Source organism: Phacochoerus africanus, chromosome 8 (assembly GCF_016906955.1).
Source record: "Phacochoerus africanus isolate WHEZ1 chromosome 8, ROS_Pafr_v1, whole genome shotgun sequence".
NCBI classification, from domain to species: domain Eukaryota; kingdom Metazoa; phylum Chordata; class Mammalia; order Artiodactyla; family Suidae; genus Phacochoerus; species Phacochoerus africanus.
This window is the reverse complement of record NC_062551.1, coordinates 95,945,381-95,969,614: the sequence shown is the minus strand read 5'-3', so window position 1 is coordinate 95,969,614 and position 24,234 is coordinate 95,945,381. Positions and strand designations below refer to the sequence as shown.

At 41.9% G+C, this 24,234-nt stretch overlaps 1 protein-coding gene across 4 annotated transcripts in view; it reads right to left on the bottom strand.

Moving 5' to 3' along the window:
• Positions 1–24,160, bottom strand: part of FAM210A (family with sequence similarity 210 member A) — a 31,092-nt gene extending 6,932 nt beyond the window's left edge. Inside the window, exons 1-2 of one of the 4 annotated variants that reach the window (XM_047793605.1) lie at positions 23,989–24,160; positions 1,892–2,408 (exon numbers count right to left, since the gene is read on the bottom strand). In XM_047793605.1, the coding sequence (XP_047649561.1) occupies positions 1,892–2,367 (476 nt within the window). In that variant the 5' untranslated portion in view covers positions 2,368–2,408; positions 23,989–24,160. Of the gene's footprint in view, positions 1–1,891; positions 2,409–3,432; positions 3,833–3,862; positions 4,011–23,699; positions 23,917–23,988 lie in introns of those variants that run through there. The other 3 variants (XM_047793607.1, XM_047793606.1, XM_047793608.1) reach the window with 3 other exon arrangements.
• Between the last annotated feature and the right edge of the window lie 74 nt (positions 24,161–24,234).

Sequence of the window (24,234 nt, the reverse complement as noted above, 5' to 3'; positions counted from 1 at the left end):
AGCTGGGCGGCAGAGGTGGCTCTGGCAACCAAACCCCCATGCTAACCAAGAGCCAAGGGCAGGCTGTGGGGGGTAAGGACATAACTCTAAAGTAGAGAGTCCACCATGTTCACATACAGGCAGTCACAGAGAGAGGGAAAGGGCCAGACCAAGAGAGGTACATTCCACAGGGACAGCAGAGTGTCACCACAACTGCACCAGTGCAGACAGCAATGAAATAGTCCTATAAGTCTAATTAACAGCACTAGGTTCTCTGGGTGGGGTGGGGGGTGTCTGCTTTTTAAGTTACAGAACTCCTACTGAAGGCAAGGACAAGTAAAAGGAACACAAGTACCCTTGGAGGCTGAATGCTTATAAAGGCAACCCAAGGAGGGCAGAAGAAACACCAAAAAACTCGTCGCTTCCACAATACTGAGTCAGAAAAATCCCCAGTGGCTCAGAAGAGAAAATTCATATGTAGAAAGCCATTAATTAAATAGAAGAACTGAATGCCTATGAATTTTTATGCAAAATGGTACACAATTTTATGCTGTTAAAAAAACTGAGGGCAGTTCTGAAGATTTCTATAAATATTACATATGTCCAGAAAATGTCATTAATAAACAAAAAGGCAATTCCATAAAACACACATATAAGAATATCTGCAAAGAAAATAATGATAATGAAGGAATAACTGAATAACAAGAACATAATGGAGAGAAAGATAAGAAGAAAAACAGAACAGCATCAGTTGCACAAGGTTAAAAAAAAGCCTTTTAGAACTTTTATTGTAAAGAAACATTTCTAACCCCATGTTTCCCAAGAATAAGAACAGTCTCCATTCCATCATCTTTAATTCCAATGAGTGAGCTTTATATTAAAATTTTAATATGTTAGTATCAAATCATTAAGAATAGCCAAACACTGAATATCAGTAGACTTTGGAAGGCATAAAATAATTCTAAACCCACTAAGGGAGCTGATGAGAACTCCCTGCAGGATGGTAGGCACACTACTTGCTCGGTCACACCCAGGCCACAGCAAGAAGAGCCTGACAGCAGCCAGGCTGGGCCCAGGACGCACACTCAGTTCTGCTGGTGGCAGAAACAAACGGGGAATCGCTGGAAATCTGTTTCTACATGTACGCCTGCTCCTAAAAGTGTGACTAATACATCTCCCCCTAAAAGGAACAAACAGTATTGAGTAAGAAAGGGATGTTTAGAAATTCTGCTTTACAATACCTGGAGGCTCTACCCATCGAATTAACTTTTTAAAAAAACGTTTATTGTGACAAAAATACCTAACGTGAGATCTACCCTCTGAACAAGGTTTTTAAGTACACAAATCAACTTCTAATCAGAACAAAATACCTTGACAGTCACCAGATGTAACACCAAAGCCTAAGTTTGTAAATTTTTCATTTCTGTGTTTGTAACAGATATTAGCTAGTCTTTGGCAAAAATCTTACTAATTTCCAACCAAAATCATACATACGGCAAAATAAGTTATCTTTTCACAATCATAAACACTTTAAGAAATATACAAGTACAGATATAAGTCATGGTGCTGCCCATTTTCTAGAATCTGCTGACTTCTGTGCTATCCTAGATGCTGATGGGACGCAAGCACAGTGACTGAGATTTGAAATCAGACTCTGTTATATGGGGAATAACTAAGTAGTTCTGACTTTTTCTTGCTTAATCTGTTTTCTCATAAATAAAATGGGAATAACTGCACTACTTGCTTCCTATGGTTACTATGAGGATGAAATGAGATGATACAGTTTAAAGTAGCATTCCTCTACTTTAAAGACATTAAAGCATTTAAAAAATTACTTAAAGGTTTTCATTAGTACAATTAAGAAGAATAACATTCTGACAATAGAGGGAAAAGCACTCAAGCAAAAACTTACTTTATGGCTGCATAATAAAATGTTCCAAACCAAACAGCAGAAGTTATTAGATGCACTGGAATCAAAACTTTTCCATATTGTCTAAATGTTTTCTTAAACCGTTGATAAAGACTAATAGATCTGTCTTGTAAAGGATCAGGCTCTTCCTTTTTTTCCGAGGGAGTTCCTGGGGACATGGCACTGGATGACAGAACCCTCTTGGGCAAGAGCTTGTGCTCCCGCTGCTTGTGGTGAAGGACCCCTGGTTGGGGTGGGTGAGCAGTGAATGGCTTCCTTTCCTTTGCAGAACACTGAGCAGCAGGTAAGAGCAGCCATCGCTTCTGAGGGCCCTGTGCCAAAACCACTCTGGATTCCGAGTTATACAAAAGCAATGGTCCCTTTACGTTTTGACAGAGTCCAAAAAGACCTGCTTTATGTGGTTCCATGAATGTCCTATGTCCCAGTCGGAATACAGTCTTTGGTACGTTCCATTGCATTGTGAAGAACGAAGATCGATGGATTTTGGCTTCTATAGAGACTAGATTAAAAAAAATTATACATTTCCATTTGAAATCAATTCACTTAAAAAATAAATCATTAACTATTAAGAGGTTAAAAAAAATACTGTCACTAAATTCGCAGAAATTAAGGTATATAGTTCTAACATACCACAATTTTATAATTTAATTGAAACACATCATTTAAAAGTGACATAGTAAACCAGCCCAGCAGACAACATGGAGGTCAAGGCTCTGAGGCTAATTTTATTGCTACAAAGAGATATTTGTAGGGCTTCTGTCATCCTACAGAGAAGCAGTGCAGCATAGCCAAAAAGGGAAACAAAAACAGAAACAAAATCAGATATGGAAGCGAAAGAGCTGAGCCCTAATGTTTTGGGGTCATAATTCCATGCAACTGCCTTTTAGACTCAAAGCCTAAACACACTGGTAAAACAAGAATTACTTCACAGGTTGTCACAGGAATTATATGGAATTTATGATGAAAAAGTGCTTATATAAATTAGCAAGCATTACATATAGGTGTTAGTTATTACAAACCTTAACATCTGATGATTAGTTGTTATCAGTATCATTTATCTTGCTAAATGACTAAATAACATAAAATTATATTAAAATTGTAAATCATATACATTATTGGCTGGCGAGAAGAGAGTTTTCCGGATAGCTAAAACTTTGTCAGAAAGACAGGATAGTATAATTTTAAAAGAACATGGACTCTGAAATAAGATGGGACCAACTGAGTTAATAGTGGCATTATTTTGAACAAATTACTTAGCTTCTCTAGACACAAAGTTTCCCCACTGCTAAGACAGAATTACTGTATGCACTTCTGTACAGACAGCAAGTCAGTTCCCCTCCCTCACATCAGGTAGAGCTGATGAACCCCTAATCTAACCCCACCTCATGCTAGTTACCTCTACACGTCTAATTCGTGCTAACAGATGATCTTATTTTTAGACTGTGTACTAAATAAGAGCCAACAAACATTGCATTAGCACCTCAGTAAATTAGCGCTTGAACAAATACAGAACATGATTTTACCTGAATGTTTGTTGTCTGGGATTCAAAGTGGACTGTCATCATATAAAACACCTACTAACACACTGACCCAGACTCATCCACCCATAATCAATGTGCTCAGCTTTGATCAAGCTCACAGATAACCCAACAACACAAGGGAAATGAGCTGTGAAATGAAACTGGAAATCCTACAAACAGAATGGGCTCCTAGGAAATCTTTAAAGGTGATGCTGGAGATGGCTGCATCAAAAGCAAAGCCAAAGTCAGAACTCTGCCCGGGAAGAAGGCTAGGGCAGCACCTTGGGGGCGCAGCTGGCCTTGAAAAGCTGGTCCCCCATGGTCACCACCAGTGCCTCCAGCCATGCGTGGGGACCAAGGTCTGGTGCAGAGAGCCCTTCCTCCCAGGATATGGGGTGCAGCTGGAAAGGCGGCCGCTCCTAGCTTCACTCACCACATGTTTGTGGGGAACCTGGCACTAAACCTTTCGTGGATGACCTGCTTCTGGATCAGGGCTTCATATGCAGCAGAGCAGCTCCAGCGCAGCCATCTATCAAGAGTGAGCCCTTGATACAAGGGTTTGCACAGAAAAAGATTTAAAGAAAAAAAAAAAAGTAAAGCCAATGATAAGTGACAGAGGATTCAGACCAGTATAACAAGCAAAGAGGAAAGAAAAGATAATGATGTGCTTTAAAGAATGATTTAAATATTCAACGACTATGAAAGGCCACAGAGAGAAATGATTAAGCCTTTATTTTTACAAAATTGACTTATTTTGTGTTGTGAAACTCAAACATTAAGGATATCTTATTGTGCTCTCTTCTACCACCCCTATCTCTTTTGTCTATAAATCTGTGCCATGCCTACACCATGGGGAAAAAACCAACTGGTTATTTATTCTAAGAATTAGCTTAGGTAGAATTTACAACCTAAAATTTGTCTAATACAAAAATTCCTGGAGAGATCTGATTAAGATGGCAGAGCAGTAGGACATGGAAATCACCTTCTCCCGCAGATACATCCAAAAACCTTATCTACACGTACAATTCTCACAGAACATCTACCGAACACTGGCAAAAGACCTCAGACTTCCACAAAGGGGCAAGAAAATCTCCACATAACTGGGTAGAACAAAAGGGGGAAAAAAAAAGAGAGAGAGAATCAGGGGGCCTCAAAGCCTGGGAGAAAAGTACAGCAGCCAGTCTGAGGAGGGCAAATCAGAGAGAGCCACACATGCGTTGGTGCTATCACCTGGCACAGCCCAGCCCCAGGGGGCTAGGGTGTGGGGCACTACAGCCCAGGGAGTGCTGGAGGAGGCCTGAGCCCACCAGAGATACAACCTACCGCTGCTGGGGGGTGGGGGTGGGAGTGCAAGAGGAAGAGGGGCAGGACCTCCACAGCAACTTCTTTTCCCACATGCACAGGCTCTCAGGCAGCAGGGCACCACTTTGTGGGCTTCAGGGACAGGTGCAAACTGCTGCTACCACCTCAGCCTCCAGAGGTGGGCACAGCCTGCTGCTGCCAAGGGCCCCTTGACCAGGTATAACCTGCTGTATAGACCTCCCCAGGGTTCACCAGAGCTGCCAAGGGTGAGACCAGGCACCACCCACTGGCACCCACCTCCCTGGGAGCATGCAGATTGTGCACCTGCACACCCTCAAATCAAGGGGATAACCTGCACATGCTGAGGAAAGAGACAGCAAGCACTGAAATTAAAAGCAGCACTCACGCCAAAAAAAAATAGTAAACCCATACAATCTACCCAGGGATGTTCCTGCATATTAATAGCCCCCCCTCAAGACTACAGTAGATAATTGTTTCCCCTGAACTCACAAAGTAAAATATAAGCAAAATGAAGAAGCAGAGAAACTATTTCCAGAACAAGAGACTTCCCTTGAAGGAGCAAACAATGAAACAGACCCCTGCAGTCTAACAGACAGCAAGTTCAAAAGGAGGTAATAAAAATACTGAAAGAACTGAGAACAGATGTCAACAGCAATACAGACTATTTACTTTACAATTTTTTGGGGGGTGGACTGCACCCATGGCAAATGGAGGTTCCCAGGCTAGGGGTCAAATTCGAGCTGTAGCTGCCGGCCTACACTGCAGCTCATGGCAACACCAGATCCTCTGACCCACTGAACAAGACCAGGGACTGAACCTCATGGATACTAGTCAGGTTTGTTCCCACTGCAGCACAACAGGAACTCCTTTAGAAAGGAACTAGAAATTATAGGGAGGAGCCAAGAACAACTAGGAAATTCATTTGCCAAAACAAAAGCTGAGCTAAAGGCGATGAACAGCAGAATAATGCAGAGGATTGAGTAAATGACCTGGAAAACAGAATAATGGAAATCAATCAGGACAGCAGACAGGAAAAAAAATGAAAGAAATATAAGAGATCTATGGGATAATATAAAGCATGCCAATCTATGTATAATAGGGATTCCAGGAAAAGAAAAGCAGATTGAAAGAGTTCCCGTTGTGGTGCAGCAGAAACGAATCCAACTAGCAACCACGAGGATGCAGGTTCAATCCATGGCCTCGCTCAGGGGGTTAAGGACCAGCACTGCTGTGAGCTGTGGCATAGGCTGGCAGCTGTAGCTCTGATTCACCTCCTAGCCTGGGAACCTCCATATGCCGCAGGTGCAGCCCTAAAAAGCAAAAAAAAAATTTGAAGAGATTATGGCTGAAAAGTCTCAAATCTAAAGTAAGAAACAGATATCCAGATACAGGAAGCAGAGAAGGTCCCAAACAAGATGAACCCAAACAGACATACACCAAAATATATTACAATAAAAATGGCAAAAGTTAAGGATAGAGAATTCTAAAGGCAGAAAGAAAAAAAAGAGTTAATTACAAGGAAACCTTGGCTATCAGCTGATTTTTCTATAGAAATACTGCAGACCATAAGCGACTGGCAAGATATATTCAAAGTTCTGAAAGGGAAAATCTGTAACCTAGAATACTCTACCCAGAATGATTATCCTTTAGAATAGGAGAAGAAAGGAAGAAATTCTCAGACGAGCAAAAACTATAATACAACAATACCTAACCTAACCTAAAAGAAATATTCAAAGGTCTCCTCTGAAGAGAAAAGAAGCAAGAAGATACAGGAAGGAGGAAATCACAACTGGAAACTTACCACTTAAATAAGCCAGTATACAGATTAAAATGGGAAAAAAAACTTATTTGTGAAAGAGATGATAAATACATGGAACAGCAGAAGGATACACATGAAGATGTAGAAAGGACATCAAAATCATAAAATGTGAGGAAGAATAGTATACTTTTTTAGAATATGTTTGGGCCTATTATGACTTCAGTCTAAGGCACGAAGACATAGGAAGGGGTTAACATACTTGCAAAGCAAGGCAACCACAAATCAAAGACAAAAAATAGATTCACAAAAAACAAAAGAACACAAGCCTAAAATAAAACAAATGAATACATATGTATTAATAATTACCTTAAATGTCAATGGACTGAATGTTCCAATCAAAAGACATAGAGTGGCTGGCAGACCAATTGAAAAACAAGAGCCTATAATATGCTGCCTACCAGAGACCCACCTTAAGGCAAGGGACACGCATAGATTGGAGGTGAGTGAATGAGGAGTTCCCATTGTGGTTCAGTGGAAACGAAACCAACTAGTGTCCATGAGGATGTGGGTTTGACATGGTGTTACTATGAACTATGGTGTAGTTTGCAGATGTGACTTGGATCTGGCATTGCTGTGGCTGGTGTGTAGACCAGCAGCTGTAGTTCTGACTCAACCCTTAGCCTGGGAACTTCCATATGCCGCAAGTGTGGCCCTAAAAAGCTGCCCGCCCCCCAAATAAATAAATAAAAAGGGAATAGAAAAAGATATTTCATGCAAATGGAAATGACAGAAAAGCAGGAGTCACGACACTCTTATCAGGCAAAAGAGACTTGAAAACAAAGGCCATAAAGAAAGATAAAGAGGAGTTCCCGTCGTGGCGCAGAGGTTAACAAATCCGACTAGGAACCATGAGGTTGCGGGTTCGGTCCCTGCCCTTGCTCAGTCGGTTAAGGATCCGGTGTTGCTGTGAGCTGTGGTGTAGGTTGCAGATGTGGCTCGGATCCAGCGTTGCTGTGGCTCTGGCATAGGCTGGCGGCTACAGCTCCGATTAGACCCCTAGCCTGGGAACCTCCATATGCCGCGGGAGCGGCCCAAAGAAATAGCAAAAAAAAAAAAAGAAAGATAAAGACACTATAAAATGATAAAATGATCAATTCAAGAAGAGAATATTACACTTGTCAAAATATATGCCCCTAATACAGAAGCACCCAAATACATACAACAAATACTAACAGACATAAAAGGAGAAATTGACAGGAATGAAATAATAGTAGCTCTAACACCCTACTCACATCAATGGATAAATCCACCAGACAGAAAATCAACAAAGCAACAGAAATCCTAAATGACACAATAGAAAGAGTTAAGACTTTTTTTTTTTTGTCTTTTTAGGGCTGTACCCATGACATATGGAGGTTCCCAGGCTAGGGGCAGAATCTGAGCTGTAGTTGCAGGCCTACGCCACAGCCACAGCAATGCCACCAGATCCGAGCTGTGTCTGCAACTTACACCACAGCTCATGGCAACACCAGATCCTTAACCCACTAAGTGAGGCCAGGGACCGAACCTGCCTCCTCATGGATACTAGTCAGATTCGTTTCCACTGAGCCACAATGGGAACTCCTAGAAGAGTTAGACTTAATTTATATTTTCAGGACATTACATTAAAAAAAGCCCAGAACACACATTCTTTTCAAGTACAAATGGAACATCCTGGGACACAAAACTAACCTCAACCAATTTAAGAGTATAGAAATGATTTCAAGCTTCTCTGATCGCAATGGCATAAAACTAGAAATCAACTATAGAGGAAAAATATGAAAAAACTAGACTACATGGAGACTAAACAACATGCTACTAAAAAACCAATGGGTCAATGAAGAAATCAAAAAAAGAACTAAAAAATACTTTGACACAATGACAAGGAAAACACAACCATACAAAATCTATGGGACACAGCAAAAGCAGTTCTTAGAAGTACATAGCGATACAGGCCTTCCTCAAAAAACAAGAAAAATCTCCAACAACCCAACCTACCACCTAAAAGAATTAAAAAAGAAAGCTCCTTTATGGCACAGTTTTAAGGATCTGGCATTGTCACTGCAGTAGCTTGGCTTGCTGCTGTGGTGTGGATTCTGATCCCTGGCCCAGGACCTTCCACATGCTGTGGGCTCAGCAAAATACATACATACATACAATTAGAAAAAGAAGTGCAGGAGTTCCCGTCGTGGTGCAATGGTTAACGAATCCAACTAGGAACCATGAGGTTGCGGGTTCGGTCCCTGCCCTTGCTCCGTGGGTTAACGATCCGGCGTTGCCGTGAGCTGAGGTGTAGGTTGCAGACTCAGCTTGGATCCTGCGTTGCTGTGGCTCTGGCGTAGGCTGGCGGCTACAGCTCCAATTCAACCCCTAGCCTGGGAACCTCCATATGCCGTGGGAGTGGCCCAAGAAATGGCCAAAAGACAAAAAAAAAAAAAAAAAAAGAAAAGAAAAAGAAGTGCAAACAAAACCTGAAGTCAGAAGAAGTAAGGAAATAATAAAGATGGGAGAAAAAAAATCAATAAAAGATGAGAGAAAAATCAATAAAAATCAATAAAAGATGAGAGAAAAAAATCAATAAAACCAAGAGCTGGTTCTTTAAAAGAGTAAACAAAATTGACAAACATCTGGCTGGGCTCACCCAGCAGAAGAGAGAGAACCCAAATAAACGAAAATGGAGAAATCTCAACACATACTGCAGAAATCCAAAATACTAGAAGAAAATACTAAAAAATAATTACATGCCAAAAATTTGACAACCTAGAAAAAATGGACAACTTTCTATAAACATACAGCCCAACAAATTGAATCATGAAGATATACTAAATTTGAACAGACCAATAATTAGAAATCAAATACAATATGTGACTTTAAAAACTCCCCACAGGAGGTCCTGTCGTGGCTCAGTGGGTTAAGAACCTGACATAGTGTCCATAAGGATGCAGGTTCGACCCCTGGTCTCGCCCAGTGGGTTAAGGATCTGGTATTGCTGCAAGCTTTGGCATAGGTCACAGATGTGGCTCAGGTCTGGTATTGTCGTGGCTGTGGTGCAGGCTGTAGCTAAAGCTCTGATTTGACCCCTAGCCTGGGAACTTCCATTTGCTGCAGGAGTGGATATAAAAAGAAAACAAAACAAAAAAAAACCTTCCTACAAACAAAAGTCCAGGACCAGATGGCTTCACAGGCCAATTCTACCGAACATACAAAGATGAACTTGTGCCAATCCTTCAAACTCTTCCACAATATTGAAGAGGAATACTACCAAAGACATTCTATGATGTCACCTTAATACCAAAACCATCACCTTAATACCAAAACCAAAGATACCACCATAAACGAAAATTATAGGCCAACATCTTTGATAAACATAAATGCAAAATTCTCAACAAAATTTTAGCAAACTAAATCTAACAACACATTAAAAAAGATCATACACCATGACCAAGTGGGATTCATCGCAAGTTCACAAGGATGGCTCAACATACGCAAATCTATCAATGTAATACATCACATTAAAAGAATAGTCAAAAACCACATGATCACCTCAAAAGATGTAGGAAAAAACTTTGCCAAAATTCAAGATCCCTTCATGACAAAAACCCTTACCAAAGTGGGTATAGAAGGAATATATTTCAACATAATAGAAGTGATTTATGACAAACCCACAGCCAATAAATACTCAACAGAGAAAAGCTGACAGCCTTTCTGCTAAAATCTGCAATAAGGATGGCCACTCTCACCATTTATATTACATGTAGTATTGGAAGTCCCAGCGACAACAATCTGACCAAAAAAAAGAAAGACAGACAGACAGAAAAGGAATCCAAATTGGAAGGGGAAAAAAAAAACTGTCACTATCTGCACATGACATAATACTATATATATATATATACATAGGAAACCCTAAGGATACCACACAAAAACTACTTGAACTGATCAACGAATTCAGCAAAGTAGCAGAATACAAGATAAACATTCAGAAATTAGTTGCAGGAGGTCCCATCATGGTACAGTGGAAATGAATCTGACTAGGAACCATGAGGTTGCAAGTTCAATCCCTGGCCTCGCTCAGTGGGTTAAGGATCTGGCATTGCATGAGCTGTGGTATAGGTCGCAGACTCGGCTTGATCTGATGTTGCTGTGGCTGTGGCATAGGCTGGGAACTATAGCTCTGATTGGACCCCTAGCCTGGGAACCTCCGTATGTCATGGGTGCAGCCCTAAAAAGCAAAAAAAAAAAAAAAGTAGTTGCATTTCTTTATACTGACAATGAAAGACAACAAAGGGAATATTAAAAAAAAAAAAAAAAAAAAAAGCCTTTTAAAACTGCCCCCACAGGTGTTTTACTCCTCAAATACCTAGGAATGAACCTGCCCAAGAAGTGAAAAACTTAATGCCAAGAATTATAAAACATTTTTTTTTGTCTTTTTCTAGGGCCGCTCCTGCGGCATATAGAGGTTTCCAGGCTAGGGGTCGAATCGGAGCTGTAGCCGCTGGCCTACACCAGAGCCACTGCAACGCAGGATCTGAGCTGCGTCTGAGACCTACACCACAGCTCATGGCAACGCCAGATCCTTAACCCACTGAGCAAGGCCGGAGATCGAACCCTCGACCTCATGGTTCCTAGACGGATTAGTTAACCACAGAGCCACGACGGGAACTCCTAAAACATTAATCAAAGAAAATAAAGAGGATTCAAAGAAATGGAACGATATCCCATGCTCCTGAATCAGAAGAGTTAATATGGTTAAGTGGCCATACTACCCAAAGCAATCTACAGATTCAATGCTATCCCTATCAAATCACCCATGACATTCTTCACAGACCTAGAATAATCCAAAAATTTATACAGAATCATAAAAGACCCGGAATTGCCAAAGCAATCCTGGGGGGTGGGGAGCAGGAGGCATAACTCTCCCAGACTTCACACAATACTACAAAGCTACAGTAACTAAAACAGTGCGGAGTTCCTGTTGTGGCTCAGCATGTTAAGAACCTGACTGGTATCCATGAGGATGCAGGTTAGATCCCTGGCTTTGCTCAGTGGGTTAACAATCTGGAGTGACCGCAAGCTGCGGTGTAGGCCACAGATGTGGCTTGGATCTGGCATTGCTGTGGCTGTGGGCACCTGCAGCTCTTATTTGACCCCTAGCCTGGGTACTTCCATACGCTGCAGGTGCAGCCCTAAAACAAAAACAAACCCACCAGTGTGGTAATGGTACAAAAAAAGACATATGATCAATAGAACAAAACAGAGAGCTCAGAAATAAACATCTATGGTCAATTAACCTTCAACAAGGATGCTGCATGTAAATCATTGAAATTAGAACATCCCTCACACCATGCACAAACATAAAACTTAAAATGGCCTAAAAAAATGACATGACACTATAAAACTCCTAGAAGAGAACATAGGCAAAATATTATCTAAGTCATACAAATGTTTTATTAGGTCTCCCAAAGGAATACAGATAAAAACAAATAAACAAGTGAGACCTAATCAAACTTACAAGCTTTTGCACAGCAAAGGAAACCATAAAAAAATAGATGTTCAGTACTGCTAATTACTAGAGAAATGCAAATCAAAACTACAATGAGGTATCACTTCACACCAATCAGAATGGCATCATCTAAAAGTCTACAAACAGTAAATTCTGGAGAGGGTGTGGAGAAAAGGGAGCCAGCACTCTTACACTTTTGATGGGAATGTAAACTGATGCAACCACTATGGAAAATAGTATGACATTCCTCAGAAAATTAAAAGTAGAATCACCATATGATCCAGCGACCCCACTCCTGGGCATATATTCAGACAAAACTATAATTTAAAAAGATACATGCACCCTTATGTTCATAGCAGTACTATTCACAATAGCCAAAGTGTGGAAACAACCATATGTCCACCGACAGATGAATGGATTAAGATGTGGTACATGTACACAATGGAATACTACTCAGCCATAAAAAATGAAATAATGCTATTCACAGCAACATGGATGCAACTAGAAATTATCATACTAAGTGAAGTCAGAAAGAGAAAAACAAGAAATCATATGATATCACGTATATGTGAAAACTAAAATATGGCACAGATAAACCTATCTACAGAACAGGAAGAGACTCACAGACATGGAGAGCAAACTTGTGGTTGCCAAGGTGGAGGGAGTCTGATGGACTGGGAGTTTGGGGTTAGCAGATGCAAACTATTACATTTAGAATGGATAAGCAATGAGGCCCTGCTGTATAGCACAGGGAAATACATCCAATCACTTGTGACAGAACATGATAGAATATGACAAAAAGTGTATATATATATATGTATGACTGGGTCATCTGCTGTACAGCAGAAACAGACAAAATACTGCAAATCAACTATAATAAAAACATTTAAAAATATGGCACAAATGAAATTAGGTAACAGAAACAGACTCACAGACATAGAAAATGGATCTGTTGTTGCCAGGGGTGGGGGTGGGAGAGGCGATGGACGGGGTGTTTGGGTTTAGTAGATGCAAACTATTACATTTAGAATGGATAAGCAATGAGGTCCTACTGTATAGCACAGGGAACTATAGCCAATCCCCTAAGATAGACCATAACGTAAAAGAATACAGCAAGAATGTATATATATATATGTCTAAGTCACTCTGCTATAAAGTAGAAATTGTCACAACAGTATAAACCAATAAACTTTAATAAAACATTTTTAATTTCTTTAGAAACTTTTACTATGAACTTTTTGGTCTCTATTTTAGTTGAATTTATTTTGAGGCTTTTCTCTAGCACCATTTGTTACTTTTGAGTGAGTCCTGTCAATGGCTTTAATGTAGGCTTTCTCTTTTCCTTTTAAATCGATTTCCTTTACAGGGCAGTTTCCAGGAGTTGAAATTCCCAGAAGCTAACTTTCAGATAACTGGATTATTACATGTGTTTGTGTTAGTGAATAAAAGAAAAGAAAAAGGAGGTGCAGTGGGTTAAGGATCCACTGTTGTCACTGTAGTAGCTCTGGTCGCTGCTGTGGTGTGGGTTCAATCCCTGGCCTGGAACTTCCACATACTGTGGGCCCTCTCCCCGAAAAAAGTTAAAAGAAAGTGAAAGCATTATTTAAAAGCCTCTTTCCAAGCTTCCAGTTTGCATCCTTTACTGTGGTTCCCAACCACTTCTTCCCATTTTAAAAAAAACATCTTGGAGTTCCCGTCATGGCTCTGAAGAAACAAATCTGACTAGTACCCATGAGGACGCAGGTTCAATCCCTGGCCTCAGTGGGTTAAAGATACAGCATTGCTGTAAGCTGTGGTGTAGGTCGCAGACATGGCTCAGATCTGGCGTGGCTGTGGCGTAGACCGGCAGCTCTAGCTCCAATTTGAGCCCTAGCCTGGGAACCTCCATATGCTGAGGGTGCGGCCCTAAAAAGACCCCCCCCCCCGAAAATATTTATTGATATAATTCACTTACTATACAATTCACTTAAGGTGTAAAAATTCAATGATTTTTAGTATAATTCAGTTGTGCAATCATCACCACTTCACATTTGAGGGCAATGAACCAGAGAGCAGAAATAACTTGCCCAGTGTCATTCAGCTGCTGAATGGAGGAGCTGGGATTTAAGCCTAGTTTGATCCCAGGCCCATTTATGGTCACTAAGCTAATATGACCACTTCTAGAAGGAAGAGATACTGCCAATTTTCAGTAGACCAAGGCATAAAAGACATACAGTCAAAGCTCTCTAAGGAAACACAGAGCCCCCACAATGAGTCGTTTTAAAATACAAACTAAAACTAAATCCATTTAAATATAACTGGCAATGTATGGGTAATGACTACCATGCTTGACAGTGCAACTCCCAAAGGTATCCAATCACAATATTGGTGCATACACATTAAGACTTGTTCAGTTTCAAGGAACAAACCGATTTCAGATTGAGTGCAAATAAAAGTAGAGGGCAGGCAGACTGAGTAGTATATTAAATTTTCTGGAAGGAGAAACAGGCTTTAGGAACAACAACAAGGCAAGGCAGAAATTCTCTCACAGCTAGCACCTGTGTGTTATGGCCTCTACTCACTGGCAATTTCCATTTCTGGTCTGTTCATATTTTCAATTGAAGATAAAAGTTTCTGGTTATTGGCTATGATGGAGGTGCCATTCCTCATAAGCCCTACCCAGATCAAATCAGCTATAAATGCTCAGGTAGATGAATGGGCCTGAAGAAGTTATGAACAGGTCCCTAAAATATTTCTGACACAAATGGGGAATCTGGAGAACTTAATCCTGAATTTCTTTCAGCAGAATACATTAATTTCAGTAATAAATTTTATTTTTTTTTTGTCTTTTGTCTTTTTAGGGCCACACCCGCAGCATATGGAGGTTTCCAGGCTAGGGGTTGAATCGGAGCTGAGTTGTAGCTGCCGGCTTACACCACAGCCACAGCAATGTGGGATTCGAGCTGCACTGCGACCTACACCATAGCTTATGGCAACGCTGGATCATTAACCCACTGAGTGGGGCCAGGGATCAAACCTGTGTCCTCATGGATACTAATCAGGTTTGTTAACCACTGAGCCACAATGGGAATTCCAAATTGTAGTAATAAACTTTAAAATCATGAGACTTAGAGGAGTTCCCTGATAGCTCAGTGGATTAAGGACCTGGTTTTGTCACTGCTGTGGCTTGGGTTGCTGCTGTGGTATAGGTTCAATCCCTAGCAAACTTTCACATGCCACAGGTGCAGGGAAAAAAAGAGAAAAAAAAGGAAAGCATGAGATGAGACTTGGCTAATTTTCCACACTAAAGTGACCTGTTATCCTGTTATTTTCCTTCTCTAGCAGCATGAAAATCTGTAGATGAGGGCACTGTTCTAAATCACTTAAAATAATTTCCAAGCCTGATTCTGTCATGACTTAATTTTAGTGAGCAGGCAATAGAGTTTAACTTAAAATGAAAGCTTGCAATCTGAGAGGTCAGACTACCTGGGTTTAAATCCTGAACCTTATTTATAAACCATACAACCTTTGGACAAGTTTATTAGCCTCCCTGTGTCTTGGTTCCCAATCTGTAAAATCAGGTTAATAACAGCACCTACCTACAGTTGCCTAGGATGGGTCTGGCACAAAATTTAAAATCCAAGTGAAATTTTATTTTATTTTAAATTGTTTTGGCTGCACCCGCAGCAAATGGAAGTCCTCTGGCCTGGGACTGAATCTAAGCAGCAGCTGCAACCTATGCTGCAGCAATGCTGGATCCTTAACCCACCTGCATCTGGCCAGGGACAGAACCCATGCCTCAGCAGCAACCCAAGCCACCACAGATACAATGCCAGATCCTTAACCTGCTGTGCCACAGCAGGAACTCCTAAAATCACCATGATATTTTAACGAGTCAATCCAACAATACCAAGTTTCTTAGATATGGGACCCAAGACCAGGCATGAGGAAGCAGTAAGACACATGTATGAAAGTATGTCAAGAGCCTCTCATGCAGCAGTCCTAAGGCAGAGCAAAGGTGAAGACAGTGATCAAGAGTAAGGGCACACGGAAGCAGTGGGAACCACAATTGAAAAAGAGAGAAGCTGAGTTAAAGGAATGGAGGAGAGGGTAGACAGGACTGGAACAAATCCCACTGAGAAAGCACAAATATTAGAGTGCTGTTGGGATTCAAGAGCAGCTACATCCTAAAATTCCAGTTCCATGAAGCCCAATGAGTTAATTTATGAGATCCCCTTTCCCCCTCTTCATCCTCACTAAACCCGTGTTGATCAAAATTACATGAGCAATCTTTTTTGGGGGGTGGTGCACAGCACCCAAGGCATACAGAAGTTCTTGGGCCAGGGATCAAACCTAAGCCACAGCGGTGACAATAACGAGTCCTTGACTGTTAGGCCTCCAGGGAACTCCCTATAAGAGAATGTTTCGGTTCCTCACACCTAGAAGCCTAAGACATTCAAGCAGCACTAGAAATACAATAACTGAGTGTGCAAAGAATTAACTAATTTTTACTCGGTCCTTATATAAAAAACACACTGACTAAAAAGTTAAGGAGTTGAAACAAATTTCAATAGTAAGACTTGGGTCTCTATTGTGTGAACTCAGAATACTCTTTCATCAAACAAAATCTTATTTGGAAGCCCAACAAAGGAAATAAACAGAAGTGCAGCTGCTGAGGAGTGAGAAGAGTGCAGGAGTGAGAGGAGTGGAGCCCAAGACTGCCCCTCCCCCAGCCCACAGGTCAGCCCTCAGAAGCCCTGGCCTCGAGAACACCCAACCCTTAGGTCCTACTTCACCTAAGTGCTGTTTCCCCACAAGTCACAGCACAGGCACGAATGCCTTCTGAAGCCCTGAGCTCCACAGGCCAGATAAGAAACTCCACTGAAAATTGACCAGATACTGGACTTTTCTTTTTCCCTTTCTTTTCCCCTGTGGGGGTCTATATTCTTGGAGATCAAAGAAATTGTCTTAATTCCTGGCAGATGCAGGGACAAAGGCAAAACCTGCTATCCACCTAGTAAAATTCAGTTCAGTGAAAGTCAACAACTTGTCGGTTTTTAAAAGATGCAATTTAACTCTTATAAAGGACTTCTGAAATCCACAGGAAGTTTTTGGAACCTGGAAATGCTAAAAGCAAAAATGCTGTAACAGAAATGAACAATGCCTTCAACAGGCTCATGGTGGACTTAAACTCAACACAGCCAAGGAAAGAATTACTGAGCCTGAAGGGAGGTCAACAAAGTTTCCAAACTGAAATGCAAAGAGAAAATAAAAAATTTTAAAACCCATAGAACCAAAAAACCTGAACAAAGCATTCAAGCATTACAGAACAATTCCAAAGGTGTAACAAGCACATAATAGGAATGCTAGAATAAATATATACCATGGAATATTATTCAGTCACAAAAAAAGGAAAGGACCAGCTAAGATCCTGAGCTCACCTCTCATGGACACACCAAAATCATAACTACCCGCAGAACCACCACGGATGAAAACGATCGAAATCCACCATATATATATACACATACCACAATAAGATGTTTAGTGGGAGAATAACTACAATTGAAAAGGTTCTACCAAAGGAGTGAGAGGTCGGAGCCTCATGTTGGGCTCCTTGGCCTGGGGGTTCTGCACTGGGAAGATGAGCCCCCAGAGCATTCAGGTTCGAAGGCCAGTGGGGCTTCCTTTCAGGAGTGCCAGAGGGCTGGGGGAGGTGAAGACTTCACTCTTAACGGGCACACAAAATTTCTCACTGATTCCAGCGCCATCGTGCAATCCTCCCTCTAGCTTACTAGCCCCAGGGCCCAGCCCTACCCTAGTCCAACAGCCTGTAGGCACCAGTGCTGGGACACCTCAGGCTCAGCAACTAACTGGGCAGGGATACTCCACCCACCAGCAGACCGCTGCCTTAAGATCCTGGACACCGCCCTACCCACCAGCGGGCCCAGGACCCAGCTTCACCCACCAGAGGGCAGCATCAGCCCCAGAATCCCCTGCGCCCCAGCCCTGCCCCCCAAGGAAGCAGCTCTAGACTCACCCACCAGAGAGTAGACACCAGCACAAGAAAACCATGCCCTGTGGCCTACAAACCCAGCCTGCTCACAACAGGCTAGACCCTGCCCTGGCACTGGCTGGGCCCAGCCATGTTCACTAGCAGGACACTCTGGACCCCATACTCAACTGTGTCAGGAATCCTGCCCCAACCACCAGCCATCTGACACCAGTTCTGGAACCCTAGGCCCTGCAATCAAACTCCAGGACCTGGTTCTGTCTGCTAACAGGCTGGCACTAACCCCAGGACCTACCTTAACCCACAAATGGGTAAGCAACAGCTCTGGAGACTCTTGTACCCTGACTCTGCCCACCAATGAGCCAACACTAGCCCCAGGGACCCCTGGCTTCTATAGGCAGTGGCCTTGTCCCACTCACCAGTGGCCAGCAAGGCAGAGCCTAGCAACCAAGCAGACCAGGGCCAATTAAACCAACCACACTGCTCACAATCAGTCCACCACAACCAAAGGCTCTACAGAGCCCTCAGAGGGGAAACCATAGAAGGCTTGGGTGATGAGAGGGGAGTATACTGCTGGGGTGCACAGGATGTCTCCTACAAAAGGTCACTTCTCCAAGATCAAGAAACTTACAGTTAAGTAGAAATAAAAACAGCAGCTTAGGCAAAATGAAGTGTCAGAAGAACACATTCTAAATGAAGAACAAGATACCATCTGGGAAAAAGAACCTCAGTGAAGTGGATATAAGTAAATCTATCTGATAAAGAGTCCAGGGCATCATAAAGATGATCAAATAACTCGAGAAGAATGGATGCAAAAAGAGAGAAGGTAGAAGTTTTTTTTAAAAGAGTTAAAAAAGATAAAACAACAAAAAATGAATAACTGAAATGAAAAACAGGAAAACACACTGGAAGGGGAGTTCTGGTCATGGCACAGAGGAAATGAATCTGACTAAGAATGATGAGGTTGCAGGTTCAATCCCTGGCCTTGCTCAGTGAGTTAAAGGTTCTGGCGTTGCCATGAGCTGTGGTGTAGGGCACAAATGCGGCTCAGATTTGGTGTGGCTGTGGCGTAGGCCGGTAGCTAGAGCTCCGATTGGACCCCCAGCCTGGTAACTGCCATATGCCCTGGGTATGACCCTAAAAAGAACAAAAAAGACAAAAAAAAAAAGAATGAAATAACACTATTTGTAGCAACACTGATGGACGTAGAGATTATCATACTAAGTGAAGTAAATAAAAAAAAAGAGAAATACCGTATGAATATTACATGGTAAGACAAATACCATATCCCACTTACGTGTGTGAAATCTAAAATATGATACAAATAAACGTATCTAGGAAACAGAAACTGACTCACAGACATTAAGAACAGACTTGTGGTTGACAAGGGGGAAGAGAGGTGGAGGAGGGATGGACTGGAGTGTAGGATTAACAGATACAAGTTATTATACATAGAATGGATGAACAACAAGGTCCCGCCATAAAGCACAGGGGACTATACTCAATATCCTGTGATAAACCATACTGGATAAGAACAAGAAAAAGAATGTATAAATGTGTAACTGAATCACTGTACTGTATAGTAGAAATCAACACAACACTGTAAACCAACTATACTTCAATAAAATGTTTTAAGTCTGTCTATAGTGTCTGCCCAACTTCCAATCTTCACTGCATTTAAGGATCCCCCGTTCAGAGGCAGGAGCATCACTCTAATTTCTGACCCACAGAAAAGACCAATCATAGAACTCTTCATGGATGCTGGGGCTCCCCTCACAGATTTAATTCTCACACTCATGGTGAAAGGCCTCTTTCCTGGCCGCTCTCAGAGTGGGTGTGCTGGTATTACTTGATGAGTCCATTCTAGCCTTCCAATCTCCCTAAGCCTTTGGATCCCTTCCTCAATAGTGTATCAACGAAGGTCTGACATTTCAACTTTTTTGAGCATAGATCACCTTTTGGTCCAGGCTTCAGCCAAGCAATGGATATGTTAAAAGCTCTTTCTAACCCCTCAAGCTTAAATGATGAGTCTAGAATCTCTGCTTAGAGGTCCTTTATCAATTAATTTGGCCTTACCCAACTTTACATTCTTTCCACTATTATTCCATACCTTTAATATCCATTCCCAAACATATTCCCCAGATTTCTACATGCATAAACAAACATTCATGCCCCTTTTTTTTAAGAGTATGGCACACCTCCTCAGGTCACACTTGGGAAGTCCATTACAGGTTCTTCAGGTGAAGAAGGGTTAACTTCCTTAACAGGAGTGGAAGGACCACTTCTACTGGCAAAGGCGGCTAATTGAAATTTAGGGGTTTAGTACCCCTTCAAATTTGAGGATCTCATTCCTTCCCAGTCAATGCTCTCATTTTCATACAGACAACAGAATGGGAACACAATTTGCATTCTAATCCAACCACTTCAAGGATGAGACTATGGGTGTGGTTTCCAGCAATCTCAGCTCTGTCTACACAGAAAATGTCAAGTTATTTATACAGATCTTGAACTGGGAATTTGAAGACCCAGCTCATCCCCCCCACTCACTTTCCCCAGAAGCAAAACAACTAGTCAGTCTCATTATACTTTTCAATTTGGCAAAAGTGTTTTAAATCTTCAAATACATGATCATCTAGAACCTTGTCTTTCATTAAGCATCTGAGTGATGGTATCCCATGGTTTTATTTTGCATATCTCTATTGTCACATCACATCAAGGGGCTAGAGGGCCCTTTTTATTTTGGAAATAGTTAAAGTGCCTTGAAATTTAATCAGATTAGAGAACCAATTCCAGGAATGCCATAACCAATTGAGAAAATTCATCCCTGAGAGCCTCAGTTTGAAACTTGGCCCTTTAATTGATTGGATGAGGCCCACCCACATTAGGAGAATAATCTTCTTTATCTGATTAGTCAACTGATTTGTAGACAGTTAACATATCCTCACAATACCATCACAGTAACACCTGGATTTGTGGTTTGATTAAATACCTAGGGCCAGCTGACATGTAAAACTAATCATCACACACACTAAACTTAAGAGATTTCTCAACCAATCTTTATTTTCAACTATAGGAAAAACCCGAAGACTTCACAACATAACTACTTGGCCCTTGCTTCTACAGAAAAAACCTTTCAAACAAGAATATGTTATGTGCTCAAAAAAAAAAAAAAAAAAGGCAATAAATTTCAGTAGGAACACTGTGGTTGAGTGGACTGGAGGAATGAATAGTTCTTTCAAAACTGTTAAGAAAACAAACCAACCTTCCACAATCTCTTTCCTACCAGGGAGAACACTGTAATTCCTAGGAAGCTATAACATTGTATCTACATTTTAAAAACAACCTTTCTGTTTCAAAAATGTGGCCTTCAACTCTACAACAGAAATGACACTTTAAAACTGTATACTCCCAGTACTCTTACTTTGAGAAGGAAAGAATTAAAAGAGGGATAGTATCTACTGAATCTGTTGCTTGCCTTTACTCTGACCAGAAAACTTAGCAGTTACTACTTCATTTTCTCTCACTGACAAAAAGTATAATCTAAACCAGGAGAAAACCAAACCAATTTGGGTGAATAATGGACCAAATAATCAAAACAGCAAGTAAAGAAATCTTATAAATGGGTTGAAACAAATCTGTATGTCCTTTAAAATAATAAGATTTTAAAAAAACCTTTTTTCTAGAACTTTTCTTGTGGTGTAGTGAGTTAAGTATCCAGTATTGTCACTGCAGTGGCTTGGGTCGCCACTGAAGCACGGGTTTGATCCTTGGCCCAAGAACTTCCACAGGCTGCAGGCTCGACCAAAAAACTAAACTGTTCAAGGCACTTGGATTAAACCATTGAACAAAATGATGATCTCTGTCTTGCCAGAGTTCACATGCTAGCAAGAAAACATCCTTATCCAGCTATTTTCTTTCTGAACATAATAACCCAAGTGTTAAGTATCAAAACACTTTCTGAAATTCTATGTGCCAGCCAACTTCTAGTTCGGAGTCTCATCTTCTGGCAGGCACTGTTTCATTATAAGCATAAAGTCTGGAGCCAAACTGCCTGAGTCCAAATCCTATCCCAGTACTCCCCAGCTGCATGACCTTGGCCAAGTTACTGATCCCTCGTTTATAAAACAAAAATAATCACAACAACTATCCCACTGGACTATGTAAATTAAAGGAGTTACAATGTGTACTTAATTTGGTACACGGAGGTACTAGAATATCAACTATTATTATTTTAATTAAATTTACAGAAAACCAGTTACTAAGGCAATAGTGGGAGAAAAAAAATAACATCAAAGGTACCTTTAAAAACTTTTATCTAGCCCATTTACTCCTTCACTACTGCCTTCAAGAGTTCATCCCCTATTCCTGAAACCTCATCTGTAACCTACCTTACACTCTTTTCCAAATGCTTATTCACCACACTCCTCCCACCTCAGACCACACTCTATTCTTTATCCCATACTGACCCCAAGGCCCAGCTTCTTTATTCTTTATCCCATAAATACCCCAAGGCCTGCTTCTTTTGTTCTTTATCCCCTAAGTACCTTGAGCCCTTTGCCTTAGGGTATAGGAATCTGAGACTAGTTCTCCCATCTCATTTGGCTGCCCTGTGAATAAACCCTCTCTATGCTGCAAACCTGGGCATCTCAGCGTTTGGCTTGCTGAGAGTTGGGTAATAGTCTCAGCTGAATTTACTTGACTTCTAAGTTAACTTGTATATAAAAGTTACAAAATGTTATCTCTATATAGATCACGCACAACATCAATTCATGGTTAGAGCTTGTATAAACATAGAGTTAAAACGCTTTTAATCTAATGAGAAAATTTCTTAAAAGGTCAAAATTACTTATTTTCCATAAAATTACAATAGCAATTATCTTAAGAAACTTTAGCATCAGAACCAACAAATGTGGCTATGTAATTTCCTAGTTCTAAACGCATGTACATGTAAATAGCACGCTCAGTCACTAGGATCTATCTATACCTTTGCAGTTATCTGTAATAATAAAATTAATTCTCAACTTCGATCACTGCATTAAAAAAAAAGTACAGTCATCTGAAATTGATGGCTCATCCTCGTTTGTTAAAAATAGGCTTCATTCTTGGTCCAAAGTGTATAAGGGATCAACAACCTCAAAAAGGTTAATGCCCACAATTTAGAAGCGAAGTATACACTGCAAACGTTGTTTTCCCCAAAGCGAGGTCTACTTGTTAATATAACGGTGCCTACCGACAACTATGTAAGCTAGTAAACCCACTTCCGAAGCTGCTTTTAAAGAGATCAATTTTGGTAAACAAGAACTGAAAGCGTATTTCTGATCACTTTTTACACCCTTCAGGTGGGAGGCGCTGCGGCACAATCCATCAACAATCTTAGTCCACAGGCACAGTTTCGACCTAGCATGGGGTGCTAAACCCTGAAGTACGGAGCTTCAGTGCCGCAGGACCTCCAACCGTCCAGCGGAAATTACAGCGAATGGACCAAAAAAGTGTGTTGACCCCCCCACCCATCCCGTCCCCAAATCCAGCCTACACAGATACCACCACGGAGCCGATTTTCGAAGACAGCTATGGGCTGCTCCTTCCTCCCAAGTCTGACAGATAAGAAGCGCCCTCTCAAGAGAGATCCGGCCCTCCAGAACGCAGCGGTAGGGAGTGACCTGCGGTCCCCAAGAAGCAGCAGGACGCAAAGCTTTCCCGAAGCAAGTCCAAACGCCCGGGCTCCCAGGCCCCTCCCAGCCGGCGAGCGAGGAAGGGCAGAGCAAAGGGTGAAGGTGGCAGAGCTGAGACTGGAAAACTGTCCCACAGGGCTTGCAGGACACCGGCCCACAGCGAAGGGCGGGGTGCCCTCTGTCCTCCCCAGGTCCCCGCCCCGGCCGCTCCCCGCTGGGCACCACGCTGAAGCGGCCCTGAGGACGGCCCAACTCCGCCCTCAGAGGCCCGGGCTACCTCAGGACTTGAGACCGCCGCCGCTCCCCGCAGCAGAGTCCAGACGAACCACTCCGAGTTCCCGCCGTGTCGCCCCACAGAGCCGCCAGCAGAGCGTGGGGTTCCTGCGCCAGAAGCCTCGGGCTCAGGCGACCACGCCTCCCGCCCGCCCCCACGCGACCCCGCCAACCACGCGCTCACGCCCCCAAGTGCCGGAGCCTTCAGCTCGCGGCGCGCGGCATGCCGGGACTCGGGCTTCCGGGCCAC